The sequence below is a fragment of the Epargyreus clarus genome, unplaced genomic scaffold, assembly GCF_041222505.1.
Source record: "Epargyreus clarus isolate Ecla_fem2 unplaced genomic scaffold, WU_Ecla_fem_2.2 ptg000010l, whole genome shotgun sequence".
In the NCBI taxonomy this organism is placed as follows: domain Eukaryota; kingdom Metazoa; phylum Arthropoda; class Insecta; order Lepidoptera; family Hesperiidae; genus Epargyreus; species Epargyreus clarus.
In genome coordinates, this window is record NW_027332218.1 from 8,311,882 (window position 1) to 8,334,635 (window position 22,754).

Sequence of the window (22,754 nt, forward strand, 5' to 3'; positions counted from 1 at the left end):
ATTTCCATGGGCGGCAGTAGCCACTTATCATCAAATGGACTGCATGCTCGTCTGCTACTCCTATATTATAAAAAAAGTCAATTATTTGTATTTGTAGGTTGCCTTCCTTGAGTCCATTGAAGCAGGAGGGCACAGTGGGAGTGATTGGAGTGAGGAAGGGTCTTGGAGTGCACGGAGACACGTTGCTGGTGAAGAGTTTGGCCTCCATGTCCGAATTGACAACACTGACTAGCCCTCAAGGTAATTGACCACTATGACAACAAATTTGTAATAAGATTACATGATTTTGAGTTGCATCTTATTTCATAAATTATTTTAATTTTAGTTCTTTATTAAATTGCTTTTTTTGTCAAGTAAGTAATTGGCATTAATTAAATAACTAGTAAAATATGAATGAATAATTCTTAACGTACAGTTACAAGCTTTCATTTTAAGCGCACGTACCCCTACGCATAAGCACGTAAAAAAGTATGTCCATCGGAGCGTATATATAACGCTCGTATATATCTAAACATACATAAACATATTTACAGGCGCCCTATCGCTCCTCCCAACTATCCTCTACCTGGCAACGGAGATCCTCCGCGAGAGTAAGGGCGACAACACACTAGCGGACGCGGGCGTGCTACTGTTGCAACAGGCGGCCGACTGCAAGACCGCGAGAGTGCAGGAGGATACACGAGCGCAACATGAGATATTGCTGCAGAGCGCGCTGGCGAAACTCGTGGAGAGGGTTAAAGCGGGTAGGTTAAGTTATTTTTATTATTTTCTGATGACGGTGGTGGTGATGACTTGATAATGATGATGATTATTATTATACGGACCTCTGTAATTAACCAAATAGGATTGAAGTCTTGTCTGAGGTTGACAGAGGTGTTGCTCCCTCTCAAAATTATTTGGTACATTTTGTGTGTCTGTCTTACCACTTACTTTAAATCAGAACAGTTTGGAGTTTCTGGAGTAAAATCACGATTTGATCGAAACACTGGCAGTATTCACAATGATAAAATTTTTAAAGACAGCTATTTTTTTGCGTCTTAACGGAAAAATATAAGAGGTTATACGTGAAGTTTTGAGCTATTGTACCTCTCATGTCCTATCATCATAACGAATTCGATATGTATATGTAAGATAAAATGATTGTCCCGATAAAAAAAATCGCGACTAAACTTATTCTAAATGTGATTTACAGACAATGATGGATGTACAGTCCGCGCCAAATTTCTAGTCCGCTCTGAAGTTGTTGTGTGTAGGTTTAGTTAGCATATACTTCGTAACGTAAGGGCACCCTAACGCAGCTATGTAGGATAGCAGAGGGTGCCTGGGGGTCCTGCGCTGTCTTCGTCCCGCTAATATCTACAAGTTGCTGTTACGACTCGACTCGTTTCTGTATTTGGAGCGGACTAACGCGGGCTCTATACATCTAATATGTATTATTTCTTTGTCAGAGGAGGCCGACCAGCGCATAGAAGCAGTAACCGGGGCCCGCGGCATGGCGGCCGTGTTGGCCCGTGCGGCCGCGGCGCCCGCGCTGCACTACCCCTGCATCAACCACTTCCGACAGTGCCTCGACACGCGCGACAACGATGTAAGTAAACACTTCACTACTGTTCTCTTATAATAATATCATTTTTTTTAATGAGCAGTGATAGCCTAGTGGTTGAGAAACTCGGCCTCTCGACCGAGGGGTCCGAGGTTCAATTCCCAGGCACGCACCTCTGATTTTTCAAAGTTATGTGCGTATTAGAAATTAATTATCACTCGCTAAATGGTGAAGGAAAACATCTTGAGGAAACCTGCATACCTGAGAGATTTATATAAAAAAATAAATCTCAAAGTTATGTGAAGTCTCTACCAATACGCACTTGGCCAGCGCGGTGGACTATGGCCTAATCCTTCCCATTATGAGAGGAGACCCGTGCCCAGTAGTACAGTAATTGGTTGATGATGATGATGATGAATATTTTTGTGTAATAGTATCAATGTACGTTTTAGTATTAAGAAAGTAAATCTTAAATCAGATTTTTAAATTTAAACGAAGTCCAATTTATGACTGGAAAATGTCAATATTATAAAGCGACAACAGCGGGCAAGTTTACAATTCTATTTAGTAGATACGTAGATAGACTAAAGGCCCATTTAGAGTTTAGAGTTTCTGGAATTTGCGATTATCGAAGGAACATAAAATATTTTGTTCCTCTAAACATTCGCTCTTCTCACTCGTTGCATTGGGCGATAGTCGCCCTAGGCAACGAGCGTATCTTCGAGGCGAGAAATTGTCTCCATGTAAATGTGCCATAAGTTCGTAGAAAACTTTGATAAAAATATTTAAAATTCAAATTCATAGAGCAATTTTTTTTCACGATATCCATTAATTTCCAAATTTCAATGAATCTACCAAAATGTTTGTAAGCAGTCCTGTGAAGTCATTAAAAATACAAACATATAACAGGTGTTCGCCCGGTGCTGTGCGGTGGTTCGCCGCGTGTGGGGCCGCGGCGCGCCCGCTCAACGTGTCTCCTGGTGGGCGCGAGCGCTGGCCGCGCGGCTCGTGGCCCGCGCCGCAGCCGCACGCCGCGCACCCGATGCGGCTCACTCACGCGCCGCTATCGCTGCTATCACCGCGCTGGATGATCTGGTTGATGCTGCACCGGATTCTGCACGTAAGTCTATGAATATATTGTATACGTGTGATTCTTTGCAAGTGATACGTAACGGTGTGTGGCAAACGGCGAGAGGAAGAATTGCCTGGAGTTTGTAAGGTGAGACACTGCATACACGTGTGAACATTGGAGATGTTGTTACATGAGGCGTGTCGTGATCACCTCTAGCCCTACGCGGCGCATGCACGTTCTGCGATAGGGAATGAGAAGCTTACAACGAAACTCGATAACGTACATGTGGGAGAATGCTTCATTTCATATATAAATATTCCGTTTTTAAAATCACATGATATTAATTTCGAACTACCGCTCCGTATTAACAATTGGCTACCTGTATCATGGTATAAAAAAGGGGCGCGCAACTGTCAGCAGTTCAGAAGTTGTCCAATAGTGGGCATGGCACGGTGGTGCTCTGAACTGTTTGGTGTTTTGCTTGGGTGTTATTGTTACTATGGTGGCATTAACGCTTATTCATTTAATTATTTTAATTACATTTTTATAAATATTGGTTAAATTAGTTGAATCGAAATACCATTGTAGATCTACCTACCGGCGCGCCCACATACATACGCACTGTATGATGTGTATCTTAGGGTTATTGCGCTCGATGATGACATCAATAGACATAACAGAGATACACATTGTTTACATTAAGTTGAAACATTGTCTTTAAAAAATATGTAATACAATGGTAAACTTTAAATTTATCTATTTCTTCTCTTCTTGCTGCACAGAGGATCCTCACAAAGGTTAGAATTTATTATTAGTCATTGTATACTAAAGGACATTTATTTTTTGCGTAAATTGATTTCGTACTTACCTAGTTGTAGGGACGGTACTTTGTATTTATTTCATGTGATAGCATCACGGCAACATTTATTTTGCTTAATGGTAACATTAACAGCTGCTATATTCTAATATGATATATATTTTTCTACCATATAATGATATCCCAGGCACATCGCTAACCCACGTTCGTCCCCCAGGTATCCAGCTGCTATGGCTGTTAGTGCCGATCGTGATATCGTACTTACGAGCGACGCTCGCCGCCGCGTCGCCGCCCGCGCGCGCGCTGCACGAGTTCGCGCTGCAGTGGCTGATGCGCGTAGGACCCAAGTATCCGCAGGTATGCTTAACATATCACTTTGTTGGACTTTCATAAAAATGTCGCCGAACATTTTTTTATATTAACTTATTAGCACATATCTCTCGGTTTAAATTGTGTAAGGTATTCACTACATATTAAATAGCATACTTATTTACGTAGTTAGAAAAATATAATAAACGGCCGGTCTTAGCTAACACCGAATCGTAAAACCACGTCGGAGGCTTTTGAGCTCAAAAAGGTTCAAACATCCAACTTGTATCATAGTTTTATAATTTACTTTAACAATCCACAATTAATAGCGTGATGAAATGTGTTCTTAAAGGGTTGCAACCCAAATACTGTTTACTTCTTTGGTAATTAATACAAAATCGTTTTTGAATTATTAGTAAACGTTTACATTTTTTTATCCGCAGGAATTCAAAACAATGATGCAACAGTCATCCGAACTGCGCACGAAACTAGAGAACGCGGTGAAGACAAACCAAGCCAACAGAACCACGAGGAACTCGCAGCCGCAACGTCCCGTGTTCGAGTCCCGGCCGGCGAAGCCCACCATACAACTCAAGATGGACTTCAGCAATTTTCGGTAAATGAGAAAAGAAAAAGTAATAAGGGTTTGATTGAAACGAAATTACCATATCATTGGATGTAAGCAGATTCTGGACGATAATTCTATATTATGATGTTACAATATGTGTAATTCAATATTAAAATTTGAACCCACTACATAATATGATATAGATACCTAATAATAGCAGAGTAAAGACTTGCCTTGCGCAGTTTGTTAAGTTTAATACTTTGTCAGTAGTTTGCTACTATTCCACAGTTTTGCTGTAATTTAAGGAGTCTTGGTGCATTCATTCGGTTTTAGGACCTCAAATAAGATTTATCTATTGCAACGAACAAATGTTGACAAACTCACCAGTAGTAAGATGGTTCAGTAAGTACCGATTGAGGCTTATTGATAACATTGAATAAAATTTTAGAATTATTTAAACTTTATCGCTCGAATTTTAGGCACATATTTCGTGCGTACCATTTCGGTTTAGATATAAGTGTCGGTGTATATGAAATTAAAAATTATATGATAACCTAGTCATGGAAATTGCATGAACAAAATTAAAATAATATATTGGGATTGACTCGAAACACTTTATTTACTTAAAATGCTGCTATGAAAAAGATTTTAACTTGTTTTTACCACGTATTTGCATTCCATAAGCATTTCTTTTTCCTTTATCTTGACATATTTATCCCATTGATGTATCTTTTGTGTATTTTTCTTACCATTAACTAAAATGACAGTGATTATATTCAATATTATATTAAACTCTATTAAAGGAATTGTTAGAAATGTAGGACAATACTTATTTATTATTATTTAGTTTAGATAATAAGTATTACGTGTATAATATAAACGACAGTTATTTACGGATATAAATTGATTTTACCTATTTATATTAAACGAATAGGGGTTGAATCGAATAATTAATTCTTTAATATTTGCTTAATTTTACATTATTTTGAAAAATAATGATAGGGTTTTATATAATAGAAAATAGTCAAATTTAACATTCATTAACTTTAAAGTTCGTCGTAGTGTCGTTTATGTTATATACTTAACATAGCACAAAGTAATTAAGTTTTAAATTATATAGTAATATTATCTATATACAGGGTGAATTTTTAAAACGGGCCTTCAGGGCCAAATCCGAAACTGTAAGGATTAGCGAAAAATGCTGAAAGGAGTTACGAGGCCGATTTTAATAAAAACTAAAACTGCATCATTATTTTTTTTTAATATTTTTTTCTTTAGCCGGGAATCGAACGAGTTCATTTTGAAAAAAATGACACCACTATATTATTCCACTATCTGAGAGTGTCGCTTATAAGGATCAAATGCTGGGAAGTAATGTTATGTGACAAATCAAAGGAAAAGGAATATTTTAAAGAAAATACGTATTTTTCCATACATTGGCATACTAATCCTTAAGGATTATTATACATAACAAATGATTTATGTATAATTCTTTAGAAACAGACATAAGTCATACCATTGAAGAATTTGTTGGTTAATCAACTAATTATTCGATGTTATGACTATGACATACGGTTTAGTATGAGAAAGTAATAGTTTGGCAAATAAGTTACCGCCGTTTTTAGGATTTATTTTTTAATGAAAATAGATAACTGATTAAATAGTAAATTCTTATTGTTTGTTGTTTACAACTTCGTTTCAACGTTAAATATGATTTTCTATATTTCTTTTTTTAGTAATCACGCGGATTTGACTCTAAAAAGTAATTCTCGCAAATTGTCAACTTTACATCTGTATTAAACGAAACTCCGCCCATAGCAAGTAAATCTATTTTATTGGTCCTAAAAATAACCTTAGCTAAGTTGGACATAAAAATATAAATTATTGGGAAACAAAACGTCCATTTCGAATGATTAGAAACATTGAGCCAAAAAAAATGTTAATACACGAAATGTTTAAATTAATGAATGGCGGGAACTTAACTGCCAAATTAATATGAAAAAATATGTATTTTCTTAAAATTGAGGCTTTTCCTTTAGTTTCTCATTTATCATTACTTTCCAGATTTTGATCCTTATAAGCAACACTATCAGATAGTGGAATAATATAGAGGGTGCATTTTTTTTCAAAATGAACTCGTTCGATTCCCGGTTAGGGAAAAAGTTATTTTAAAAAAGTAATGATGCAGTTTTAATTTTTATCAAAATCGGCCTCGTAACTCCTTTCAGCATTTTTCGCTAATCCTTATAGTTTCCGATTTGGCCCTGAAGGCCCGTTTTAAAAATTCACCCTGTATAGTATATATTATGTCGCTCTTTATTGCTATATGTAATATTATATAAACAGTGTTAATTTTAACTTTATTAACATGTGGGAGATTTTTTAAATTTGAATTAGATTGTATTTTAGTTTAATAAAAAAAATATTTACTTAAAATTTAAATCAAACTTTTTTTATTGACATAATTTGACATTAACGGTCTGTGAACTTTAATCTATGATACTTTGTTTTTTACAAAAATAAATAAAAAATATTTCAATCTCCCATATTACTATTTAGGAACTAGGTATTAAGTGAAATATAAAGAATATATAGAGAGAGCATAGCATTTCTCCTCATATAAAATACGTCAATTGGTATACCATGACTTAAGCGTCAGCGAACGAACGAACTTATAACCTATTATAACTTCCTATTAACTATATCAGAAATATTATATAACGTAGATTTTTTTTTGGAAAAATAACTGTTCCTTATATAAAACTATAGTATTAATTAGGTATAGTTGCGCGGCAACATTTAAAGTAGAAAATTTTAACATTGAAATTATATTCCAGTCATTTTTTAAAACATTTTTAGAATATAAACTCTTATTAATACCTTATAAATTATTGTTAATTAATTTCTCAGTTTCAGACATTTATTAATAATGCATCGATTTACAAAACAGCTTCCCTACATAACAATTTCTATTTGAATAAATACTATAATCCATATGTGAGTTTATCCTTTTACCATATAAAATAGTCGAGTGTTCGTTCATATAATGTAACAAGTTTTAAAGAATTGAATTATGGTGTTATGTTGTACGTATGAGGAATAGCATAATAAGAAGAATTGGATTGGCCAGTGTTTCAAACTTTATATTCAATACCAATCAAAATGAACAATACAAACACCAATATAAAATTAATAAAACCACAATTAAGTGACATTTGACAATCGTCAACGTTAACGTTGTATGCAAGCAATTGAAGATTGGCTAAGCCTCTAGTAGAATTAAAAGTGTTGATTCCCCCCGAGACTAAAGTAATATATGGATGGATTTCTTTGGTACGGTTAGATGATACTTATGGTTATAAGTTCCAATAAATGAAATAGGTAATACAATCTAATTTTGAATATACGTTAAGAGGTTTTCACTGGAGTTCAATATGAATCATAGCATAGAGAATTATGACGTCATATCTAGTACGTCACAGAGTGTAAAAGTAGTGTATTGTGAGATAGACTGTTACGCGTTTGTAGAAAGATAGATACGAATACTGCTGTGATAGGACTTTTTCACGTATTCAAATCCAGTTTGCCAAAATAAATTAAAACTAAATAGTTCACTGCCCTTCGTTTTTTGAGAAACATATTTATGTCCAGAAGTAATCTCATTGACTTTTTAATAAATTATTATGTGTAAACGATTATATTGTAGCGTTTAGTTTCGTAGTTATTAAACTAGTTTGAGTTAATAAAGTATTAATCATCTATGTTGTTTTATTTTTTATTTATACACAAGTACCCATAGCTTACTTACAAGCTTTGCGTGGAAATTTCATAATTATGTTGCTTGACGTCATTGCAATATATATCGAGAATAAAAGCATTTAAATTTTGACGTATATAGTTGTATATAGTATCCGATGAAATCCAAATAAAAAGGGTGAAAGATATGGTATTTTTTTAACAATTGTAGGTTTTTTGAACATGACTTTATATAGGAAAGATAATGAAACACATTTTTTTATTTATGAAATATTTTATTTTAATATACAATTACTTATATCGTAAAATACATGTTAATTGTAATTTATTGCGTAAATACAAACTTGTCACACATCGATGCACATTTTTTCATCGTTTATTGTTTTAATTGTGTCTTCACTCGTTTCCAACTTAGCTGGCTTTGTTTTCTCTGTTGAAAATTGAAAATATAACATATTTTAAATTTTAATATTTAATCTAGTATGAATTAATTATTATTATTTATATCAAATGTTTTATATTCTTATTTGCAATCTTTAGTAATATGCAAGTAGAATACCTATAGTTTCACATTCAATATAACATGTAGGATTCTATTCTGGTGTTTTGCTGTACAAAGTACATTTTGTATGGCATTTCAGCCCCCTCAGGCTTCTTAGTGTCTATCTACATAAATATGTGCAATTAATTATCCTTTTCGACTTACTATCAGTTTTACTGAATCAATCAAGATATAAGTGTAAAAGCACTCACTTCGTAAGAAGTCCGGTGGTAGCGTGGCGACGGTGAGGTAGCCGGTGTGTCCGGCGACGTTGGACGGCCACGCGCCCACTATGTAGCTCTTCTCACCGCTCGGTCTCTCCTCCACTGGGCTCTCTGCACTCTGGAATAATTGCACAGAGTTTAAGATAAGGATAATATTACATATTGTGCCAGTAAAGAGATGTGCTAAGATAACAATATGATGCTAGTAAGTCCCTTGCTACTGAAATGTGTAAGCTAAGCTAAATCTATCCAAAATAGGCACATCCATATGTATCAAAACCAGCAATAGATGTGTTTTTGATTTATTAATAATATTGGTGAAATTGTAACTCATGCATAGTTTACCTTTCTCACATAATATCTCCGGTACAAATGTTATATAAAGGAGTTATGCGGGAAACATTAAAAAAAACGATATAAACATGATATATAGCACTAGAAAAACGGCGATAATCATATGGCGGATATGATTTTCTCCTGTTTCCTTCTATAATCATATTTACAGCTCTCTAATGAGCACGGAGCTTTATATACTGATGAAGGCATTAACATAATTTCAATATAACTTGTACACGATTTACAGAAATTCACACGTTTACCAACGAGGTTGGTTATTGCAAATTGGCGATGCACCTAAAATATCATGCATATTCATAGTATTGCGTTTTGTTTGCGCAAAGACAAATAACCACATCGGTATTTGTTGATAGCTTGATAGGTATCATTGACTGAGCCGACAGTGTAATTGCCTTCATCATTAGCCGTATAACACCGGCTGTAATGCCTACTAAATCTCGGATGGCGTCATCTCATCATCACCTGCTAAACGTGTAAGATCAACAGTCGCGCTGCAGCACCTGTCGACTGTACGTGTTTGATGGTGCGGTACAGTCAACCACATAACACCTTGAGTTTGTGTTTTAAGAAAAAGCTTTGGATGAATTTATAAAATATTCTATTCTTGCCTCACATAAAACTGTTCGTTAATAAGGTTCACGTATAAGAAGTATTTGATCATATGGTAAATATCAATTCTCCGATACCTCTTATCCAATCATATCAATTGAGACTAAAGACAAAAGTATCTATACAAGTTCTGAAGTGCTCAAAACAAAAAAAAAATACTACAGGTCACCCATCCAGCTCCTGACCACGGTCGAATTTGCGTATCTTAGATTGGTTACAATCGGTTTATTTACTAAAATACAGACCATACCTTGAATTAAAAAAATCCACATTACCACTGAGCTTTAACTGCTTAATTCACAAAATCCCTTAAATTTAAACACTTGTGTACACAACATTACTCCAAGGGGGTCAGGGCGCTGCGTTATTATCGATGTCACGGATGGGGCTCGTAGCATCGCGGCCAAATAAAGACATAATAAATATTTTATGCTCTGTTTCGCCTATGGGAACCCTATGAGCTAATACCAATGTGGGGGGTACATTTGAAACATTGTTTATTTAGTCTACAGGTAGGTTAAAACCGATTGTGTTGTGTGTAAGAAATGAGATCTGACTTAAGTTTTCTCATAATAAGTATTACTTACGTAGGAATAGGAATATTTTGAGTGAAACTGGATAAAAATATAGGTCCTTTGGATCTCTACGACACACAATATTTGATGGTTAGACAACGACGCCGATTATAAATAGCTAGCTATATGTTAGCATTAGCACTTGTAGGTAAATACTTCATCACTTCTTCATACTTAATATATAGTACCTAGTATAGCATATATTACTTGATCAGTGAAATGAAATGATTTTGATTACGGGATACACAGAAGTACCTACCTACATAATAAGTACCTATATTACAGAATAAAGTTATTCAAACTCTATAATCGATTACAAGCGGCAATATTCGTATTTACGTATTGTCTAGACTGTACGGCTTGCAACTTCTATCACCTACTAACTGTCGCTAAAATGTATGCAGCCTTATACGTTAATAGGTATTCGATGCTTTCGATATCACCATTAGAAATCGACAAGCTAAAACCGACAATCCATACTTTAGCCGTAAAACTTAAAGCCTGTATTACCGTTGATACGAGAGCGGCGCACACAAAGCATCTGACAGTACGGTAGGTGCCAGCAACGGTACTGTTTAGCAATCTCAGCAAATGAGAGACGACATCGTGTGCCCTGTTATCAGACACCGCGTGGCGCCACCGCAATCACTGTGGGTTTATATAGTGCCGCGAAATAGTAGGTTTTGTTTTGAGTACGTCACTTACATTTGATGGTGTAGTATAAAATCATTCCTAATGTAAATTAGCAAGATAAGAGCATACAAGATTTCTTCTTGGATCTCCTATGGGTTCATGGATTTTTTTTGGATACTCGTATGTCTCGTTTCATGTATTCGTATGTCTTTTTCTTCTTCTTTTCATGATTTTTTGCAAATTTTTATTTAAGTCGTTTGTTCCTTCATCTTAACTTGGCTTTGTCGCAAATACATTACCTATTTGAAAATGTGTTTTGTGAGCCAAAGCATCTATAGACTTTAGTTCATTGTTACAGGTGGCTTATTCTTGTAGATTTTTGTTAAACATTGTTATGGGTACTGGGTATGGGTACTAATGCATTTCTGCCTTTTCTATCGGACTATGATGTATAATTAAAACTTATTAGTTTTACTTACTAAAGATACCCAACACAACGCAAACTCATGGGCCCAACCAGTAATAAGTAGGTACTATACACATTCAAACAAACTCGTACCTACATTTAGACGTAGGGTCATCTCGCGATGCCTGCGCAACAGGCGAGGTCGCAGCCAAGTTCACGTTGCGGTTTCCACCCGCTCGTAGTTGGGCCTAAATTAGTGTAATCTCCGCCACCAGCCAAGGTTACGTACATCTAACGTGGTTATGGTAACTAGCCTCTTCAATGGTACCTATGTTTGAATTTGGATGCTTAAATGATCGTGGATCGACTACGGCTGCGCCAGATCAATTTCTGTTTTACTTATATTGAACATTTTGTTCGTCTCTTAAGTTATTAGTTTGAAGGGGTTAATTAATAGCCTGTAGGAGCTTGACTGATGAGCGCCTGTCAGGGGTGCAATCTTCAGAGGGATATTTCGCATATAAAATGGTCGTCAAGTTTATTAAACTTGACCAATTAGAATACCTGTACTAGTAGAACCTACCTACAATGCAAAAGCCTTGTATAATAGATACTATTAAGCAAGCTTTACAAATATTAATCGATCAAACCAAATATACTTAGGCTTCGTTTTACTCTAACACATAAAAAAATAATTTTAAAAATGACCAATCACGATTAGTTTTTTGGTCATATTGTGTTTCATTAAATAATATTGTGGTTCATTAAATAATCGCTCAACAGTCACATGGTTGGTAAAAAAACACTTTATAAGTACAATATAGTATAATGCTCGCACGCACTGTAATTACGTAACATAAATAGACGAAATGACTCCATGAATGCCGTGATCGATGGGCCCACTTCGGACCAGAGCGGCCCGTTGGCCCACCTTGGTTTATAGGTACCTAGTACTCATACTATTGTAACTTTATCACTAAAAATTGCTTAATAACTCAGCCTGCAAAAGTTTCATTGTTTGTGGCAGTCATCTTTAGTGACAAGCAGTGGTAGCCTAGTTGTTTGAAATTTGGCGTTTAGCACTGGTAATGCCGGGTTCGTATCTCAGAAAAATAGACTTTTTTAAATATGCATATCTTAGAAACTATCAGTTGCGTTAGAAATGAAGGAAAACATTGCGAGGAAACCCCTACATGCTAAAGAGTTTTGTTAAAAAAATCGAAAGTTTATTAAGTCTGTCTGTAGAGTATGACCTAAATGCTGAGTTGTTTTTGAGAGTCGTTGCTGATAAGTCATCTTTATAAGATCTGCCTACACACTTTAAATCAATCAGTGCAGCACTATATTTTATTTATATTAACTAATTCAAATATAAACAAACTACGCACCGTATAAGATAAATAACGAAAAGATCCATAAACTAGAAACCATAAACGATACATAGAATAAATAATCTTCTAACTGGCGATTAAACGAACATAAACTCCAGATTAAAACATAAAAACTGGCGCTGTCAACACAGAATTTAACATCTCGTTCGGCTGACGTGTAGAAAAAAAAGAAAAGGGATTTAAAAAAAGAACGAGCAGCAAAGAGGGGCATTAAGAATTGAGATAAGAGAGATGGACGAGCACTCAGCGGTCGAGTTTATTATTTATTGACACTTAAAATAATTACTCTGTTAGCCCGTGCCGAAACATTTGGAGGCGAGTGAAGCGACTAGATGAGTTTCGACGTAGATTAGTATCACCATATCAACATCGAAAGAAAACTATGAGCGACGGATGATTTAAATAGAGTTCTAATACGATTATTTATGAAGATAAGGCCAAAATTTTGCAGAGGAGTATAACCGTAACAGCACTAGGCAATAATTGCAGTGTGTGGAACTGCAAGAACATCTATTTGTCTAGTTTATCTAAGACTATGACTAATATAAATTACGAGATCATCTACTAGGGGTCGCTTTTTTGGTTTCTTAGTTTAAACCTTCCAATTCATGTTTGATTTAAACAGTCCGTTTCTAAGACAGGAGCTATTGTAAGGTTTAGCATAGTACATTAGCATGAATATACCATATTTTTGTAGGAAAAAATATTACACCTAAATAGCAAAATTAGTTTATAAAAAATAAAGACAAACTTAAAATAAAAAGATATTCATATAAGCAAAAGTAGAACCGACGAATAAAATAATACCTCATTTTCACAACAACTTTGTTGGCGCTTTGAATTTTTAACACGGACAGTCGCATAATAAAGCAATATTTCTTACAAAATAACAGATTTATGCAAACAATTCGCGGATCCATTTCGCCGAATTGAGGCGACGATACGAGCAACCGCAAGAGGAAAAAAAATGGCGATAAAATGACGCAGCTGCCAAAATGTTAGCGACAAAATACACAAAATACACATTTTATCTCGGGGGCATGTATCCTGTCGGTGTAGCCGTCTGCGTCTGCAGATAAACGCTCCCCGGATTTAGACATTCGAATGCCCACAAATGAGGGATAAATAAAAGAAAAGTAGCGAGATATCGTTAAAGTATCGGTAGCGGTCGAAACGCATATGTGTACAACTCGATTTGTTTGTGCTAACTGTACAATTAGTAGTTTAGAAATTTAGATTGTCATCATCGATATACTTGTATACTACTACTAGATGCGTTGGTTAAGAACAGAAAATAGACTTCGATGTTTTAAGAACTATGGGTAAGTTTGAAACCTTTATGAGTAAAAACTCCTTCGTCGTTAAATTAAATGATAGTAAGTACATATTTTGTAATTTTAGGAAGTGCATGAAATACGGATCGAGAAATAATAAAAATGTAACTTTGCGATATAATTATTGTATGAACATTGGATTTTCATTGAATTTCGTCTAATTTTCAAATATTGAGATCATGCAATCATATCGCAATGATCATAGCGCACCGTTGGTACGTCCTAATTAATACGCGGCGTAAATATAATTTTACCAGATGGTGTGGCATTTGGCAAACTATAAATTATGAAAATCCCTTTACTGTCACAACCCTAGCAAATATTACTTAAATTGCGTTGCAAATAAGACTGCGAGGCATAACTAAAACTATATTCGATTGGACTAAATTGTATCATATCCTTTGTTAACAAAAGCCAGAAATGTTCAATTACAGACCAAATATAATAAATCAATAACCCCATTTTCTTGTTCACTCAGCTCCGTCTATAAACGCCATTATCAAAAAAGTAAGCTAAAGTAATCCATTCAATACAAACTACGGAAGACCGTATGATAATGGCAACTCCAGGTATATAAAACTAAAGTTAAAAACTGAAAACGGTGACAACCCTAACACCTCGCTAGACCCGAGCTAGACGTTTCGCACCTCAACGCCACGAAATAGTCTCGAATTTGTATCGCCGAATTAGATTACCTACCAAAATTAATCGTGATATATTACCGGTGATAAAATATGCAAAATTCTTACGACATTCCGAACGCCGCTGGTTCCGAACGCGGTTGAGATATTGCACCGTAAAGTTGGGACTACTCTACAAATTACATCCCGGTGGACAATAAATTGTGGCTGTATTCAAATTAAGAGATAATGTCCGTTCCTTTATTGTTTAATTACGATCGCGGCACGTTTTCGTTTGCCACACACGCGGCACCTGGGCGCTTGCTGTTTTACTAGGTACTCGTAGTTAGGTATAGGTATTGCCTTTGAAGTAGAATAATACGTTCAAGATTTTAGGCTTCAAGCTTTAGGAAACAAAATGTAGACGGATTGAGTAGTTTTAGCTATGTAAGATAGTCCAAATGGTTCAGGCGATTCAGATTAAGTCTGATGACAAATACTGCTCTTTTCTTTTTTTATATGATACATATGTATGATATGATACATTTTGAGTGTTACAATTTTTCCAATGTATCATATAGTAATGGGAGAAATAAATGTATTTATTATAAGTTACGTTTAAACATTGTACCACTACACTTTTACGCCACGAACGTCATATTATTGATTCAGAAACATTAGAACAAAAAAATCACAAAAGGGTCATTTAATATCCATTATTAAAAGATAATATATACTAATACGTAACAAACTAAAACGAAAATCATATCATGCATTTGCAAAAAGAGCCAGATATGCTCAATAGCATTACAAAACAATTTTTGTAATATGCAAAAATATTTTCAATCAGTCAATGCAATAACATATATCGATCGATGACCTTTCAAACATGGAAGGTCCAGATTATGTTCACGTATGCATAAAATCAGCATAACTGAGTGCAAACCGACACCCGAGTCACACGTGGCACCGCAGCGATTACGCAACGATTATGTAGCGTTATCGTAAATCAATCGCACCATTACGCCGCCATCTGTCAGTAAGGAGAGCGCATGAATCACGGACGTGTGATCCCGTTTTGGTATAGTTTGATTTCGTACACGTGTACATTTTAATTTTTAGTACTAAACTGATTTGAGAAAATACCACTTTCGTTTCCGTAATGCGTTAGTGTTGGCTTTCCTATTTGTAAAAAAAAGGTTATATTATCGACATAAAAAACCTTAGGTGTAAGCAGCTCAATTAAAAATTAAACAAATGGCTAAACAGATTTTTTAATTATACGAGTAATGAAGAACACATAGTATCATTCAAGTCACCTTTCAAACACACACTCTCCTTTTTGAGAACTACTGATTTAGAGAAGTAAATCAAGATCGGTTTACCCGTTTAGGAGCTATTATGACGCCACAGACAAAATATGCACGTTAAACTTTTTACACCCCTCTTTTCGCGCCGGGGGTTAAAAACCGGGATTTCAAGTTTTAATTTCTTGAAAAGCGAATGAGCACAAAGGAGTAACTAGTTTTATTGATAACTCAGACGGACTTTTTATTATATATCCATCGCGGCAATGAATAGTCAATTCATTGGAACAATAATGACAATTGTATTATATAATAAAACTATATAACAGGTCTCCTGATCTATATAGGTAAAATTGACTTGGCACGGAGGACGCAACGATTTTAATCCAATAGTTCTTACGAGTTTTTTTTTGGATCAATATCTAATTCCGCCTCAATATTGGCGGGTAGACCCTAACACTGACCGAAATGAGACCATGCCACTACGCGCGGCTTCTAAAATGTTCAGACGAATGCTTTGACGGCAGTATATCGAGCCTAAGCTTTTTGTTGTTTTAATTCATTTCATTTTTAATGCGATAATCATCGTCAATCAATTTGATAAAGCAAGTGCCGCAATGAAGCCGATAAGCTTAGTCAATTACATAAATAATATTATTAATATTAAGGATATGTTTTTTATTTGTACCTATACCTAAGGTCAATGCTTTTAAAAAATAAATCTTTTTTACTCATTTTCCTATTTTTACAACTATAAAATAAGTCGATACTTATTTCTTAAAATACTACTATTTGAGTATTTTGTCAAACAAAATTAGATATTTAAAGTACACTGTAAATACAATAATAACAAATTTTTGCGAAAAATCATAACATAATAATATTTTGTACATTTGAAATTTGAATATTGAAATTATGGTTGCTTATAATTCAAAATATTTTTTTTTAAATGTGAAGGTTAGTTTATTCGAATACATTAAACTCGTCTTAATGGTATACGATTACAAAATAATAAAGCAAAAAGTTAAATGACAAAACGGCGATAATAACGATATTTTAAATGACATATTTGGTTCAGTCGTGTTATCGCGTTCTCTTACAGTTGAGGTTGTAATTATATTGATTGATTTGGGTTTTGAAGGTGCATTAATCACCAAAGTTACTCGATATGTTAAATCTCTGATCATGAAACGCATGATACCTATATTTATCGTTGTTTTAAAAATAATAATTTCAACGGACTGGACCTTGTTAATATCTCACTACATGGCTATCGGTGGCTTACCTCAATTGGTGAAGTTTAGAACATATATCAATAAGCTACTGGTACGCAAGCGCAAGAAGAAAGTGTGAGTTAGGGAGGTATGACACGATCTATAGCGACAGTCGGCGACAATCGCCAGCTATCGGCGGTGTGCGACGAGCAACGACATTCCCCCAATGTCGACGACGGACGTCAGCGACTATGAGGCAATACGCACTATAATTAAAATATACTTTGAAATTCATTAATGATTTCTGAAATTCATTAATGTACAAGTTGATTACTCACATATATAGATAACAAATCGATACAAATCACACGAAAGCAATTCCGATATTAACACCGATTGATCCTTGTACCGGAGTCCGGACCCCCCGCGTCTCGGTAATGCGATTATGCGTGCCGGCCGATCGATTAACAATCGAATCGAATAATAAGCCCACTTTCACCCACTGTAAATGTCAAATCCATGTGACATTATTAAATCTGGATCGGAACGTAATCTTGTGAGTGCTTGGGTATTGATAGGGTTGCCAGCTTAGAAATTATTACCATCGATAGCAGCGGGTCGGTTAAGTATGCTTACATTTTACGAATCAAGAAATCAGTTGTAGCCTAAGCTAATCAGTAACATTTTTAGCCACAGATATTAGTCGATTGTATAAACATAGACTTCATATAAGTACAATGCGGAAATATTTTTGAATGCCTGGAATGATTCTTGATCAGGCATATGATTCGTTTTTTTTTAATTTAAATTTACGATACAATCGATATTCGTTTTTATCGACTTTTTCATACAAATGTTGCCATTTTATAAGAAAAAAATAATCGACTATTATTTAATTATGTAGTTCGTTATTGTTTCTTCATATTTAAAAAAAAAATATATATTTTTATTTTATGACTTCCGATATTAATTTAATTTATTCAATCTTTTAATAGACTGACATTTGGATTAAAACATACAAACGCGAAGATATGTTGGCAACCCTAACAAAAATCCTTTTTGTCACGGTCATTTGTTTTCGGGCAATATACAGGGATCATGCGCTGTTAATGCGTTACTCGTATTAAGATCGAGTTCATAATACCCTATAAGTACGTATGAGGCATTCATAATTTATAATTGTACCTTCATTATCTCTATATACAAAAAATACCGTATGTTTGTATTTGTAACAATAAAACTCAAAAAGTAGTAAATTGTAAATCATCATCATCATCATCAACCCATTACTGTCCCACTGCTGGGCAGGGGTCTCCTCTCAGAATGAGAAGGATTAGGCCATAGTCCACCGCGCTGGCCAAGTGCGTATTGGTAGACACACTTCACATACCTTTAAGATTTTTTATAAAACTCTCAGGTATGCAGGTTTCCTCATGTTTGGATGTTTTCCTTCACCGTTTAAGCAAGTGATAATTAATTTCTAATACGCACATAAATTTGAAAATCAGAGGTGCGTGCCTGGGATTTGAACCTCGGACCCCTCGATCGAGAGGCCGCGTTTCTTAACCACTAGGCTATCACTGCTTTTGTAAATAAAAAATCATAAATTGAATACTAAGACTAATATTTAAATTAGAGCGACCCTCTATGCGTCTTGGAAGAACCAATAATTAGAGAGCAAACGTAACGTTTTCTTCGCCGCCAAAAGGGTCTATGGACGGCTTTTTCTATTATAAAGATAAATATTTTTTTTTTATTAAAGTATTGATTTATTTAAATGAAATAATGATTATCTATCTATTTTTTCCAAATTAAAATCGGTTTTTTATTTGTCACATCATGTGACACGTCCCCCTATATTTTAGTTATAGTACTCTGCCTTTTCCAAGTCGCTTAATGCTAACGCAGGTTTGGACTTTGAAATCTTACTTCACTTTTCAATAAGTTAATACAACTTATATTAGAGGTTAGTAACGCATATCTGAGCCGGTTCAAATATTCAGATCACTCAATATATGAGTTTGATCTGCAGATCAAACCCAAACAGCTCAGAATCAAATAAAATCAGAAACAGATCAATTGAGTTAATTTGATCTCATCTGTGAGCCGATTCATAACTCCGGCTCAGCCTTATGACTCGCGATCTGATCTGCAGCTCGTTTGATTTACCCATGTCTAACTTATATTAATATTTCCTATTCCTAAATTCTTTTTCTTATAGAAATTAGGAAATAGGAATTTCCTATCTTTATCTTCTTAATAAGGCCTTTACGGCCGTACAAAAATTGCCATAGCGGTCGGTATTTCACGACCACAAGGCGGGGTATTGGTAAAGTTTTCAACTAGCAATAATCGCACCTCGGATTAACCTCATTGGTTACGATATTGCCGCTGCGCAAAGTTAACTCGAGTCAAAAAATTCGTCGGTCTTATAGTATCTACAACGACAAGTCGTTAGCGCGATTCAGCTTCTAGCACAGCGCCATCTCTTGAGCGATGATGATATAATTTTGCCCTCATACAACATGTATTGTAGCAACTGCTCATACAAGAGTTTTATGCGTGTATGAACATATCTAGACAAATTAGGTTATTCATAATGATTTTTATTTGGTTCAAAATATTTAAGGATATTTTGATATCATTTTTTTACAAAGAGATCTTTAAAAAATGATGTATATTTTAGTGATTGTTACAATTGGCTTTTAATTAGTTACATATGTATTAAAGTAATTAAAAATGAAACAATGTAGATATTTCATTGTAATACTTTTTTCTGATTCTTTTATTCTCGATAAAAAGTTTTCGACGAGAAAAAATAGTATTCTAGTATTAATGAATATCTACTTCATGAGGCTTTTACCTTATACATATTACATTCCTTAATTTGTCAACGAATCTGAAGCATTGATTTTAATGATTTTATTTCAGTATATAATTATACTTTAATTTTGTACTTTCATAAAAAATATATATATTAGCAATTATTGATAAAGCACTAATTATTGGAATTGTTTTATTACATGTTTTATAAAATAATAATCACTACCTATTAAAATTAAATAATTAAAATATGTACATAATAATTGTAATAAAATTGTGATTATTAAATAGTTTATTTCTTTTTATTTTACTTTAAAATATATCTTTATTGTTACTTGTCTTAAATATGTTAGATTAAATATTAATTGTGTACATTTAACTAAGTTATAAATTCATTTAAAATGGTATTATTTTTTGATGAATTCATTTATAATCAATACTAGTAATTGTTTGAGTGTTAAAAAAATAATATCTGCATTTGATATTTTGCAGATTTGTTTTTTTTTATTTACCACATACGTACAAATATTATTAATTGTCATGGTAATTATGCAGTTTGGCTACTTTTCCGAAAATCAATGCAATAATTTTTTTTAGCATGGGTGGCTTCAATTAGTCACCATTGATGATATTCCGTCGGGGGAGGCTAACATTGCATAATTACCTTTTTTTTCACCCTTTTTAGTGATGACTTACTAAAGTCTATATTAAAATAATATAAAATTACATAAATGTGATCATGAATAAAGGTAAGGTCTGGATTAAACCCACCCACTCGCAGGGCGCTCCCGCGCCCTGCTCGCTTAGTTTTATATTGTCTTATGTGTTCCAACCTAACCTAACCAATTCAATAGGAAATGTTAGCCTCCCCCGACGGAATATCTTCAATGGTGACTAATTGAAGCCACCCATGCTAAAAAAAATATATATTGCATTGATTTTCGGAAAAGTAGCCAAACTGCATAATTACCATTGTCATTTCTATTAAATGTAGTTATTACTTTGACTGATGCCGACTTGGTACATGCCGAAAAGGTTTCCATTGAGGGCGCGTGCAATGGCCCGTGGAAATAGTTGCACGTAGATAGTTTCTCAGCGGCGTCCCGTGAACGGCGGGACGGTGTCACGACAAACATTGTGACGATTTTTTGTCCGAGTCGGGTCGAGCCTTCCGTGTCGGAGGTCGACTGGCCGGGCGCTTGTCCATTGTCGCTCTAATGTTGGTGAGATACATAATGAAAATACATATATATATATACTAAGAAAAAAATATATTAATAAAATATATATTAAATAATAAAAATTCATTTCAATATTTATATATAAAAAATATTTTTATTAAGTTCGAGTTAAAAAGATCGTTATAATGTAATTTTTATTTGTAACTTTATAAAAATGAAAATAAATATAGTAGGTAATTTAAAATTAGTGTTTTATTCTTTTAAGATTATATTTTAACCCATATTTTGTGTGATGTTACATTAAAATGTTTGTGTACATTTATAATTACTTATTGTTTTATTTTATTTCTATTGTACTTTTCGACGCAGATTACATTAAAATATTGCCCAACAAGTTGGTAATAGGTATCTATAATTACAATTAGGTATACTTTTATCTCACCCAAGTCTAAATATAAATAGGTAGATTTTAATTAAATAAAAATTGTAACAGAGTTTTAATATCGCTGTTCTATAATCTAAGCAGATTATAGGACAGCGATTTATGTATAATGTATATAAATAGATGTAAGCAGATTTTTTTATGGATATAAGCATTACTAGTAACACTTACGTATTATAGTAATTCTTTATATCCAGGAAATTCCGTTTATAAGAGGTTAATTATTTGAATATGCTAGGAATCTTATCTGTATGTCTCGGTATAATATATTTATGACTTTATTTACACGTCCCATAAATCGTCTTTTTACAATGTAAATAATCGTAATAAAGCATTCATGTAACAGGAAAATGTTATTTAATAACAGTAGTAAATAAATATAATTGCTTATCACCATTTAATTCAATTTTGTCGCAGTTTCATAAACAATCTAGGCTATAAATGTTTAAATTTTAGATAACAATTTGCGTTTATATTTCTACAATTTGTCTATTTACAGATTCTATAATTGTGAAACTGATATAATAATCGGTATTGCGGTTAATTTTCATTTAAAACTAGATTACTAATCTAAGTAGCCATATTGAATGTAAAAGTGATGTCAAAGTAAATTGGATTTTTATGAAAAATCGTACAACCCATAGGCATCACTTTTAGAGTCTCTAGAACTCACGATAAACCAAAATGAAAACACAACAATTGTTGGCCAAGTGCCAGACTATCAAATTTACTTTACTTTTGTTGTGTGCGATTCTTATGATTTTGTTCTAGGTAATGTGTGCAACACTTATTTATTTGTATAATATCTTAAAAAGCAACAAAAAAGTCTTTAAAAAATATGTAGGTACGCTTATAGTTTAAATTAAGAAGTCGATTTCGTGTCGACAGCTATGTCAAACCGGCGGGTCATCTTCGGGAGCGGCTTCGTGACCCGACCGGGGGCATCAGTCACGAGCTAGGCCCCAACTTCTGAATGAAACGGCACAGTTATCCATTTATAAACCCACAAAAACCCCCAGACACTTAATTGCC

The 22,754-nt window shown here is 34.1% G+C and overlaps 2 protein-coding genes and 1 non-coding gene across 3 annotated transcripts in view; 1 reads left to right on the top strand and 2 right to left on the bottom strand.

Moving 5' to 3' along the window:
* Positions 1–5,417, top strand: part of LOC140745494 (HEAT repeat-containing protein 5B) — a 42,358-nt gene extending 36,941 nt beyond the window's left edge. The window contains exons 35-40 of the mRNA XM_073077376.1: positions 98–240; positions 534–743; positions 1,449–1,588; positions 2,453–2,663; positions 3,650–3,789; positions 4,185–5,417. Of these exons, the coding sequence (XP_072933477.1) occupies positions 98–240; positions 534–743; positions 1,449–1,588; positions 2,453–2,663; positions 3,650–3,789; positions 4,185–4,361 (1,021 nt within the window). The 3' untranslated portion in view covers positions 4,362–5,417. The remainder of the gene's footprint in view (positions 1–97; positions 241–533; positions 744–1,448; positions 1,589–2,452; positions 2,664–3,649; positions 3,790–4,184) is intronic.
* A 2,902-nt stretch (positions 5,418–8,319) lies between these two features.
* Positions 8,320–22,754, bottom strand: part of Trmt61 (tRNA methyltransferase 61) — a 97,933-nt gene continuing 83,498 nt past the window's right edge. The window contains exons 6-7 of the mRNA XM_073077378.1: positions 8,819–8,948; positions 8,320–8,495 (exon numbers count right to left, since the gene is read on the bottom strand). Of these exons, the coding sequence (XP_072933479.1) occupies positions 8,413–8,495; positions 8,819–8,948 (213 nt within the window). The 3' untranslated portion in view covers positions 8,320–8,412. The remainder of the gene's footprint in view (positions 8,496–8,818; positions 8,949–22,754) is intronic.
* Positions 19,541–19,679, bottom strand: LOC140745666 (U4 spliceosomal RNA). The gene has a single exon (XR_012102688.1). It is a non-coding gene; the product is annotated as a U4 spliceosomal RNA (small nuclear RNA).